At 43.1% G+C, this 12,042-nt stretch overlaps 1 protein-coding gene across 2 annotated transcripts in view; it reads right to left on the bottom strand.

The window, feature by feature from the left end:
• Positions 1 to 431: 431 nt before the first annotated feature.
• PAIP2B (poly(A) binding protein interacting protein 2B) overlaps positions 432 to 12,042 on the bottom strand; it is a 36,275-nt gene continuing 24,664 nt past the window's right edge. The window contains exons 2-4 of one of the 2 annotated variants that reach the window (XM_074341287.1): positions 11,094 to 11,242; positions 7,132 to 7,275; positions 432 to 6,120 (exon numbers count right to left, since the gene is read on the bottom strand). In XM_074341287.1, the coding sequence (XP_074197388.1) occupies positions 6,064 to 6,120; positions 7,132 to 7,275; positions 11,094 to 11,231 (339 nt within the window). In that variant the 5' untranslated portion in view covers positions 11,232 to 11,242 and the 3' untranslated portion in view covers positions 432 to 6,063. Of the gene's footprint in view, positions 6,121 to 7,098; positions 7,276 to 11,093; positions 11,243 to 12,042 lie in introns of both variants that reach the window. The other variant, XM_010963714.3, reaches the window with a different exon arrangement.

Here is a 12,042-nt window from a genome sequence, read left to right on the forward strand (position 1 = left end):
TTTTGCCCAGCAATAGGAAAATGACAGCTACCCAATTTCCCTTCAAGCCCAAGGATTTCCTGTTACCACCTCTGTTCAACGCTACACACATTATTGCCACAGTTACTACCATGGATTGAGTGTCTATTATATGCGACCCAGGAGTCTGAAATTAAATTCAGCCTAATTTTCACAATAACCCCAGGAGGAAGGTGTTACACCATCACAAATAAACAGGTTCAGGCCAAAGGCACAAAGTAGTGGAGGTGGGATTCAATCAGGCCTGTGACTTCCAAGACAATGCTTTTACTACTTTGTAACACTATTTACAATGGAGAATTACACAACTAAAACTGATCTACATTGAGACAAAAACCAAACCAAACACACACCATACACCCGCTGTAATAGAAGGACCCAACTGTAGGAAAAAGGGTACCACTGCCAGCAAATGTATTTTATTCTCATTTTAATGAGACTTTCAACAGCTGCCATTTGGTTTGTGTAGCAAATTTTTTAAAAAGTAACTTTTTTCCATTTTTGATATTTTTATGAAAATCATTTTCTTCAGTTTTAAAGCCCTGTCCCTCCCCCAAAGAAGTATTAATAACTACCATGTAATGTTTACTTAGGAAAAGAAAAAAAAAGGAACAGAAAGAGCTTTTAAAAACTTGAGAAACAGGGATAAAGGTCCAAAGCCCCGCCCCGGGCCCGCTGGACGTGCTCAGCTGCAGGCACCGGCCGCACTTTACTCTCCACGCTGGCAGATGCGTGGGCCATACACAAACCCTCTGGGGACCCCTTGTACCACAAAGTCCACTCCCCTTCTCCTCTTGACCTTCTCTGCTGGCTGCCCTCTTTCCTTCCAAATCGGTCCAACAAAGGCAGCACGATCTTTAATACAGGTTCAGCTTTGTAACGGAGAAGGCACTGCATTGAGAAAGTTCAGAGATTCCCCCATCCAGTCGGGGAGGAAAAAATATCCAACACAGTACTGATGGTTTCACTTTCTTGTCCGCTCAAACACATGCTTGTACTTATTAAACTGTCAGATGCTTCGGAAGCCCTGACGTGTAGACGGCACAGGAGTTTCATATAAAAAAGAAGTTGCAAAATTATTATAAAAATTTCTGCAGCAGTTCAGGCCTCAGAAGCTTCAGGTGGAGATTCTGATGACAAAGCTGGTTCTGATAAGCCGTTCCTCTGACATGCACAGCCGCTTCCCCGTGAGTCCTGTGTTCTGAGGGTTCCATTTAGACCACAAGAGGTTGAAATCCAAGTTTAAAAGACTCTCTGCTGACAAACTGGTAATATCCACCAATGGAATATTATTCAGCAATAAAAAAGGAACAGACTACTAATACAAGCTTTATGTCATGGGTGAACCTCGAAAATACACTCAGTGACAAAAGCCAGATCCAAGAGACTATATTTTGTATGTTTCCATTGAGGTGATGCCCAGAAAAGGCAAATTTACAGAGATTAGTGGTTGCCTAGAGCTAGGAACAGGTATTATCATGTAAATAGGCATGAAGGATCTTATTGAGGGAGATAAAAATGTTCTAAAACTGAGAACTGTATAGCTGCACCACTCAAGAAAGTTACTAAAATCAGTGAATTGTACACTTGAAATGGGTGAATTTTATGATATGTAAAACATGCCTCAATAAAGTTGTTTAAAAAAAATAATAAAGTCCTTGCCTCCCAAATGATCCATCAAGTATTAAACACTTCTGCAGGCTCCCAACCAACAGGACAGTATTATCAGTGTTGAGTTAGAGTGAAAACGCTGTACTAACTCATAGTACACAGCTTAGAGTGTTCTTCATTAGTTACAATATTAAAAGTAGCCAGTCAGAAGGTAGGATTGGGGAGGAAAGGTCGGCAGACCTCACAAATGACTCCTAGTAACAAAATCTAAGGGGGCTTTTTCTTTCAGAATAAAGATGATGCATCTGTCCCTTTGTCGATTTCTCTTCTGTCCCCCCGGGGACAGGGTGGTGAGTCTCTTGGCAGCATCCTGTAGAGATCAGTGTACTCAGCTGTCCTATTTGTATGACCCCCCACCCCCACCCCCGAAGTCTAGACTGAGGACAGCAGAAGGTGCTGGGCAATGAGGCAGGAGGCCAAGTAGCCAGCAGGGCAGTTGAGTGTTTCCTTGGGTCAGCCTCCTATTCCCCTGTCCTTTGTCACTAATTGCAGCTTTAAGATGGGAGAAACAAAAACAAAATTAAAAACAAAGGGGCAAAAAAAAGCCCTTTCAAAATTGTAACTAACCAAGCCTACGGATGAAATTCACAAGGCAGCAGAGCAGTGGCTGCAGAAAAGTACTCTGTGTACCACACAGGGACCAGAAGGACTAATGGTCTCTGTGGGCAATGAGGGGGGAAATGACTCACGTGGGGAACTGTGGGCAGAGGCAGGAGGAAATCAAGTTTCCTGATAGCTCTGGGTCCCGACCAGATCCAGGTCAATCCTTCTGTTCTCTCCACCCGCTTCCCAAACTAAAGAGATCTGCAATTATCCTGGAGGACAGTGGCTGTGCAGTCTTCCAGGCGCACACCTCCAAACCTTGGTCAAATCTGTCAGGCCTCTGCCTGAGCCCACCCCCCAACATCACCAAAACTAAGCAACATTATTAACCTGTGATGCCAGGATGTTTATCAAAGAACACTTGCTACCCCCAGTCTCAGCGGTGTTGGCTCCTGGGCTCCTGATGTTTATACAGACATGGGTTTTGCAGCGGCACGAACACAACAAGATTCAGTCAAGCTGTTTCCTTTGGCTACTTCTTCACACAACTTTCCTCTCTGACGTTATATTAATTTCTACTCTGAGGTCACAGGGTTTGACTGACATCCTTACTTCCCAACCTCTTCAAAAATCAAGACAAAATTTTGACATTATAGCAATGCACAACTTGAAAAATGGTGATTGTTTCACTAAAAACATTTTTAAAGCCACCCTTAGCATTAGAACCCTAATTAAAGAGACGCTGGCTGTTCTGGCTTTGGGAACTAGAGGTGTTGGTAAGGTTCAGCCTTTTCCTAATGATCTTTTTGGGTATGACTTTGTATGATCCCCAAAAGTCAACTGCTGCAGTCAGAAACTGGTCCAAAGACCCACAGCTGTAGGTCTCAGGCCTAGGCTGCATCCATCAAGCTTTCTGCTACAGTTCAAAGGCCATTTCCTTTTTTTTTTTTTTTCCCTCTGGAAGACCAAGAGATAAAATAATTTTCATTTTGGAGTCTCAGAGTGCAGTAAACACAAAAATAAGAAATCAATCACTAATAAACTGACACTGGGACCAGCCAGAATTGGCAATTGTTAAAAATACATATTCGGTTTCTGTACTTAAACTTCTAGTTGCCAATAAAAACAGCTTAAACTGTAGTGGCTTAAACTCAACATCAAAGGGGTCACTTGCAATACCAGTCACCCTTAAAGGGTCAGGTGTCTAGCCTGCCTTGCACCCAGAACCTATCCGATGAGGAAAAGTCTGAGACAGAGGTTCCCAGCCTTTCTGAGTGAAGAGCCAACAAGACCCGCACATATTTTCTGCTGAGAAGCTGGCAAACTCTGACTGTAGCTGAGCCTGTGGTCTGGGTGACAACTGTGCTCCCACCTCATAACGTAAAATAGAAGGAGAAAAGAGTAGGCTTAAAGAGGAACCGTTGGAAGCACAAACCCATGCGTTAAAAAGGGGGGCACACTGCTAGCTGCTTTCTGATTCTGAAGTCAGCACGCTGGTTCTGCACAGGACTGGGAAGCCCAGCCCTCAGGCTCCACTGCTCGTCCAGCAGGAAGCTTTCTTCGTCCTGACCAAACATGCCTTGTGAAACCGGGCTGAAGACTGACATCCAAGCCGAAACCCCACAGCAGGTGGAAAGACAAGCCCTGCGGACTGCACCTCACACCTTCGCTTATCCTGGTGTCGGAAGAGCAAGCCTTCTTCAGGATGAAGGAACGGCTTAATCTGGACCCCTCTAGGACTTCTCAGACCAGGAGCCACACAACAAGAATGCACAATGCTGTCTGTGATGGAAGACACCACCGGCTGGAAAACGCCTCTTTCTGCAATCCCGACACACTTCCAGCAGCCTTTAGAATTCTGAGCTTGGACGAGTGAATGGAGATGGGAGGAGGAAAAGCCACCCCCGCAGGGAGAGGCCTCTGCCTGCACTTCCAAGGCCCTCTCCTTATTAAAGGTAACAACTCCAGCTGAAAGCTGCCCTGGAATTAAGATGTTTCTTTATTTGTAGCCCTCCCTGAAAACGAGTTACGAGTTTCACTCTCTTGATGTAGAGGCTTTGGGAATTCATAAGCACACCTGGCAATACCAGCTCCCTCCCTAAGCTACTTCCCTGTGACCTGTGACCTCACAAGGAGGGCATCTTTCAAATGACACCATCCTACAGACTTGAATGAGGGAATGATGTGGGTTCATATTTTCAATCCGACATTAGCCTGTGGCCGTTCAAAGAGTCAACAAGGGAGCTCATAAGAAAAAGGACAAATTCTGAAGCTTTCCAAACCCTAGTCTTTTCCTTTCAACCTCTGTCCCACATCCACATACTGTATTTACAGACTTTGTTTCAAGTTACACCATCTTTTCCTGACAGGCCGATCACACGGCGGCGGCAGCAGCCATACAGAAGCCGCTGTCCTTCTCAGGCCCCTGCGAGGACGGGCAGGACTGGATGCGTTCTTTCAGCTCTGACTCTGCTGCTGACACCTCTATCACACAAAAGCAGCTCCTAGCGCCCGGTTTAGTTCCTCACGAGTACTAACAACCAAAAACCCCTGTGACTCGTAGGCAGGAAAGAACGTACCCAGAACGTCCAACCAGGAAAACTCAAAAAGCTTCGGTGTGTGGGAACAGCAAAACTCTCTAACTGCTAAAGCTGTCCCAGTGGGTCACAGGGCCACAGGGTCAGGCGGGGCTCATTCTCCTGGGCTTTTGTGTAGTTATTCTGCACAATTCTGTAAGGTGGGGAGAAGCATCCAACGTGTAAACTGAGCTTCTTGTTAGTGTCTTGAAAAATACATTTACTTGTACAAGTGCATAAACCTTTCTAAGGATACCAGGCGGACCAACTCATCATGAGGCTGGAAAAAACCTGTCAAAATAAACTTAAGCTCCAACTAGCAGGATTCAGAGATGACTTCTCCAGGCTGAAGCTGACGACCAGCACAGCACACCTCTCCTATACCTTTGGCAACAACATCTTTTCTTAAAAACAAAGTAGGGCTGGTGTGGAAAGGAGACAGGGGACCGGACAACATGAGGGATGAAGTGGCAAACCCACCCCCGTGCTCTTTTACCTTGTAAGTGATGAGTCTGATGGTAGCTGGAATCAGAGGCTTAAGAGCAGGCCAGCAGCAACTGAATGACCCAAGTGATAATCACCGGCCCAGTCCTCTCCTTCGGATTTACAGCGTTCACCTACCATAAATGGGTGCTTCACTAACCATCCGAAGTACCAGTAAGGCAGCGCTTTAAGCCTGGGCCTTCCTGAATGGGTTTCAGGGCAGGGAGGCACAGGCTCAGCAGGCCATGGCAATCCCAGTTCATCGCAGGAAATCCCACGGGGTCGGGGAGCTGCTTTCTCTGGTTCCAACACCTGCTTCTCCCGCTCATCCCTCTCGCCACCCAGACTCAACAAGTAGTTCTGCAGGTGTTCAACGCCCTTGGTAGTAAGCTTACAGCAGGGTGAGAAGGGCATTCTTAAATTAAACACCTGGGCTTTCTCGGTCAGCTTATTTTGCTTCAACACACACAGTAGAACATTCCTGATGAAAGGGGAAAGAAGACTGCAATTTCCTTAAGTCAAAAAGCTAATAACAGTAATAGGAAATTGCTCTGAATGAAATCAGTAGAACAAAAGAGCAATACTCAGAGGCTTGTAGAGTCAGACTGAGCGCATTGGTTAACTCTAGTCACAGTGTCAAGTTAAACCACTGTTCCCCTTCCCCGCTGCGCACCCCTTGCCCACCCCATCCCTCTCTTCAGCTCTGCCGTTTTGTGCAGCACTGTCCCCAGATGTGGGGACATACAAGTCCTCCTCAAAGCTTTCTTCCAGCTCAGTACTTCACTCCTGGAATAAATTCCTTGGCATCCGGATTCAGGTTACTTTTGCTCTGAAATAAGAACCAAGAGATAATAAATCCCAAGGCAAGCTGCACTTTCAAACTTATTTTCTTCCTGCTTCCAGTATTACCAGTACCTTCCTCTCTGCTTTAAGGAGAGGGAAAAAAAAAATTCCCTGCAACTCCAGCTGTCACTGCTGGGATGCTCTCAGTGGCTCCTACGTATTAAGCCCTGCTAACCTCATTCTCTCCTTCCTGCTTTAGACTCCTATTCCCTTCATGGTGCTTTCGTTAGAGGCTTGTTAAGTGCAACTCTAAAAATAATTTTTTAATTCATTGAGTACCTTAGCTTAATGAAAATCAGAGTACTCCAGCAAGCCAGTTTGGTTACCACAATCCCTAGTTGGTTTTTTTTTTTTCCTCTCCATTCTGCTGCATTCTCTTTGGTATCTACTCTCGGGAGAGTTGCCATATCTAAAACATTGGCAAACTGCAGGGCACAATCATTCAAAACATGAGTTGTGTTGAGAATGGTATCACTTACAGAATTCTGACATTACGTAACTGTGGAAGGCAGGGAATTCATTTATCCGGTCTTCTAATTACATGTGAAAAATGGCCTCTTAGGAGTATGTTCCTTCCACAATGAACAGGCAGTTTTTCTAACAGCATCATTCAAAACTATAAATACAGATTTGCGGGCTAGTAAAAGGAAAGGACAGCAGCAGATGATAATCTGAAACCAAACCTCTTCCACGCTCAAATTTTTATCCTTAATCCCAGTTCTGCTTTGAGAAGCCCACTGGAGAAAATGAAAGCTGGTGATGTTGCAATAATGACGCTTTCACAGCGCTCTGAGTGGTGCATCTTCAATGTACCCTCTTATTAACACGCAGGTGATGAGTGAAGGAACAGCAGCTCAGAGGGCCCCAGAGCTCGCCCAAGGTTGGAGGGCCGAAGGGAGAGCCTGTGACTCCAAATCCCACACTCTTTTCGCTATGTCACACGTCGAACTACATATGCTCTTACCAAAATATCTTCAGAATCATGACCATCACTGACCGACAGTCCATTGAACTGTTGCTGCAACTGGCCCATGGCCTGAGGCAGGTCTCGCGATGGAATAAACCAGTCTTGGTCTTCCTCATCCAGCATCTCCTGGAAGCAGCGGTCAAGGAACTCTTGCTCCTGCAGCTCCTCCTCCACCTAGCAAGCAAGGGCAAGAGCTCAGACTTACTGTCCCAGTGGGACTCACACCTTTTTTCTCCACCACTTTCTTTCAGAGGTTATTACTCTGCAATTAAGAATGATCTTCCAGATATCCCACGCTCCTGGATTGGAAGAATCAATATTGTTAAAATGGCCACACTGCCCAAGGCAATCTACAGATTTAATGCAATCCCTATCAAATTACCCAGGACAGATTTCACAGAACTAGAACAAATCATAATAAAATTTATATGGAACCATCAAAGACCTAGAACTGCCAAAGCAGTACTGAAGAGAAAGAAAGAGGCTGGAGGAATAACTCTCCCAGACTTCAGACAACTCTATAGAGCTACAGTCATCAAGACAGCATGGTATTGGTACAAAAACAGACATAGAGACCAATGGAACAGAATAGAGAGCCCACAAATGAACCCACAAACTTTTGGTTAACTAATCTTCGACAAAGGAGGCAAGAATATACAATGGAATAAAGACAGTCTCTTCAGCAAATGGTGTTGGGAAAACTGGACAGCAGCATGTAAAGCAATAAAGCTAGAACACTCCCTTACACCGTACACAAAAATAAACTCAAAATGGATCAAAGACTTAAACATAAGACAAGATACAATAAACCTCCTACAGGAAAATATAGGCAAAACATTATCTGACATACATCTCAAAAATTTTCTCTTAGAAGAAATAAAAGCAAGAATAAACAAATGGGACCTAATGAAACTTACAAGCTTCTGCACAGCAAAGGAAACCATAAGTAAAACAAAAAGACAACCTATAGAATGGGAGAAAATTTTTGCAAATGAAACCGACAAAGGCTTGATCTCCAGAACGTATAAGCAGCTCACACGACTTAATAAGAAACAACCAAACAACCCAATCCAAAAATGGGCAAAAGATCTAAACAAGCAATTCTCCAAGGAAGACATACAAATGATCAATAGGCACATGAAAAAATGTTCAGTATCACTAATTATCAGAGAAATGCAAATCAAAACTACAATGAGGTATCACCTCACACCAGTCAGAATGGCCATCATTCAAAAATCCACAAATGACAAATGCTGGAGAGGCTGTGGAGAAAGGGGAACCCTCCTACACTTCTTGTGGGAATGCAGTTTGGTGCAGCCACTATGGAAAACAGTATGGAGATTCCTCAAAAGACTAGGAATAGACTTACTGTATGACCCAGGAATCCCGCTCCTGGGCTTATATCCAGAAGGAACCCCACTTCAGGATGACACCTGCACCCCAGTGTTCATAGCAGCACTATTTACAATAGCCAAGACATGGAAACAGCCTAAATGTCCATCAACAGATGACTGGATAAAGAAGATGTGGTATACTTATACAATGGAATACTACTCAGCCATAAAAACCGACAACATAACGCCATTTGCAGCAACATGGATGCTCCTGGAGAATGTCATTCTAAGTGAAGTAAGCCAGAAAGAGAAAGAAGAATACCATATGAGATCGCTTATATGTGGAATCTAAAAAACAAAAACAAAAACAAAAACAAAAAACAAAAACAAAAAAAACAAAGCATAAATACAAAACAGAAATAGACTCACAGACATAGAATACAAACTTTTGGTTGCCAAAGGGATGGAGGGTGGGATGGGATAGATGGGATTTCAAAATTGTAGAATATATAAACAAGATTATACTGTATAGCACAGGGAACTATATACAAGATCTTGTGGTAGCTCACAGAGAAAAAAATGTGACAATGAATATACATATGTTCATGTATAACTGAAAAATTGTGCTCTACACTGGAATTTGACACAACATTGTAAAATGATTATAAATCAATAAAAAATGTTTAAAAAAATGATCTTCCATGAGATCGACTAAGAATTACAATGCTTCTAATGACAGGCTAGAGAAAATGAAATTTTTAGTTTTTTTTTTCAACCAAATTCATTCAAAAATAAGACTGAGGAAATAGTGATTCAAAATAACAGAAATTCCAGGTCTTCACAGATCTTCTGACATCTCTGATACATGACACAGATACTTCCCACTCATATGGCACTCAGAGAAAATCATTTTAAAGCTTGAAATTCTTTTCTCAATCTTTTTAAGAAGCAATTCTCCTTAAATGTCCCATCTTACAAGTAAGAAGGTATAGAAACTATGTAACTAGACCGCGACCTGAATACCTGAGATTAAATCAAAACCAACTCTAAGCTTCTGGCCCACTTTTCTGGGAATGAGGCCCCTTCCGGAGAAAAATACTTTCAGAACCTTAGAAAGATGTAAAGAACACTTTTTGGCATACCAACAGAAAATGATGTCATCGTAGTATTCTTTCAAAACAAGAAGAAATAATGTGAATAGTGAAACAAAGTCGTATTTCTTAGAGGTTGCCCTAAACTAAAGCAATATATAGCTAGGATACTTTACATTTCTTTGCACACTGTTAACTCTTAGTAAAAAGTATGCTTTACTCTGGAGAGTAAGTGTGGTTTTAACAGGCCTCCCGCTTCGTATCTGGCCATCCACTTCCTGCAGGCTGCCTGGTGACAGAGTCGCGGCTCACTGGTGCCACCACTAGGGGGCTGGTCAAGCAAAAATAATCACTCAAACTGACTAACACACTTAACCTCATGAATTCAAAGGAAAAGTCACTGGTAGCGAGCTTAAACATACTATTTCAGTAACATTACAATTAGCCACACTTTTTTTTTTTTAACCTCAAATAAGTAAGTTTCGAGGTACTTAAAACACCAACAACTAGAAAATATTTCCAAACTACAAGATTTGACGGTACTGCTCAAGATCTGCCCCAACTCTCCCCAAGAGCGTTAATGACTCTGTATTAAATCAACGCTGTTCACAGGCACAGTCCAAGAAAATGGTTACTGGACCCAGGGGTGTGACAGGGAGCATGTTCTATGTACTAGTCACACAGGCCACAACACAGGGAGCCACAGGGGGTGGAACTGCTGGCTGCCCCCTAAACTTGTTTCCTTCTCCCCAGAGCACCGGGCTGTTCAGTTAAAACCACATTTCCAAGTAAGGGAGGGTGTAGCTCAGTGGTAGAGTGCTTGCCTAGCATGCACGAGGTCCTGGGTTCAATCCCCAGTACTGCCATTTAAACAAATAAACCTAATTACCTTCCCTCCCCTGAAAAAAAGAAAAAGAACCCCACATTTCCTGTCTCCCATGCAGGATATGGCCATGTAACTATTGATCACGTAATGTCCCCAGAAGGGATATGAGCACTTTGGCATCACCTTTGCCTTTGGCTCTCTTGCTTTCTTTGTTATCCTTCACCTACTCAGCTGATAAAATGTCCCGGGGGGTGGCAGAGCCCCATCACGGGGGGAACCGAGTGCTCCCAGAGTCACTGGTCTACCTCGAATGCTTACCTTGGGCTGTTAATATCACAGAGATGTAAGACAAACAATTACTGCCGGACCTTTGTGGGAGCAGTCTAGCCTTCCCCGACCTGATACACTTCTCCATCTCAGACTTGCATTCTGCTGGTCCCCGAGTTTCTATTTGCGCTGGCCTGTCTGCACACAACTGCTGTTTCCCAGAAGTCTACACTGGAACACCACGCCACTGGATCCTCTTTTAATCAGTGTGGTAGAAAAATTTCAATACCCTCCTCCAAGCTACTTTCAATCTGGTCCCTTACCAGTTGAAATTGCTTCTTGGTCAGTCCAGACCAGGCTTCTGAGTATTTTTAAGTTATTCTAACGCCAATGAACCCATTCTCTTAGAACAGACTGACAGTAAACTATTACAGCTGTTGAGTTACACGTGTCAGTGACCTTCCGCTTCCTTACCTGCCTGTTGAAATCCTCTTCATTCTCCATCCACATGTACTCTGCAAATGGGTTTTCTTTCTCATCGTGCCCATTTAACGCCTGGTCCTCTTTGGATTTTACATTGGGTGATGTATTCACCACACTGGATCCATTCATTATGATAGAACCTAAATGGGAGCAAACAAGAAAAGGATAAAATGATACAGGGATCAAAGGAAATGAAAAACCTGTAATATCCACATTCCTCCAGATGCCTCTGCAGTTCTAAATCAAAGTTATTAACTACAGATAAACAGAAACTGCTAGTCTGGGACTGTTACAAAACTAGCCATATCCTGGAGTTATCAACTATACAGATGTACAATTCTTTAAGTGTTAAAAGAAAAAAAATGTGTAGGCTCAGTTAACCTTTCTAGGCAAGTGGGTTGGCAGTGGGGAAAATCTTTTCAAGCCAAATTTCTCTAGGTTCTTCTAGAAACTAACCAAGATCACACAGTTTTCTTAACATTTAAATAGGGAGAGAAAATGCATTCTTAAGAAACACTGTAAACAAGTGCATCTTATTCTGATTCTTAGGCTCTGTTTTTCTTTAAAACATATTAAAAAAAATAATACATGTTCATTGCATTTAAAAGCAAAAGGGAAAAAAGTAAGGTAACAGTTGTCTAACCATCCAGAAAACTTAAAAAATGGTTAACAAAGTTGTTGGATATAACCCTCCTGACTTCCCCTATGTGTATGCAGATCCATACACACAGACCCGTTCCCCAGGTGCCCACTCGTACAGTAACAGTGCGACGCTCCAGCACTGGCTTTTCCTCATTTCTAGGTTAACATAGCTGTGCTGTCATCTGGTGTTTTTCCCATGTTCTGTATTATAAAGGTTGGATGAACTTTTTGTGTTCATCTTTTCTGATTTCCTTAGGATAACTCTTAGAAATAGAACTGCTAAACTGAAAAGAATTTT

Source organism: Camelus bactrianus, chromosome 15, assembly GCF_048773025.1.
Source record: "Camelus bactrianus isolate YW-2024 breed Bactrian camel chromosome 15, ASM4877302v1, whole genome shotgun sequence".
Taxonomy (NCBI): Eukaryota; Metazoa; Chordata; class Mammalia; order Artiodactyla; family Camelidae; genus Camelus; species Camelus bactrianus.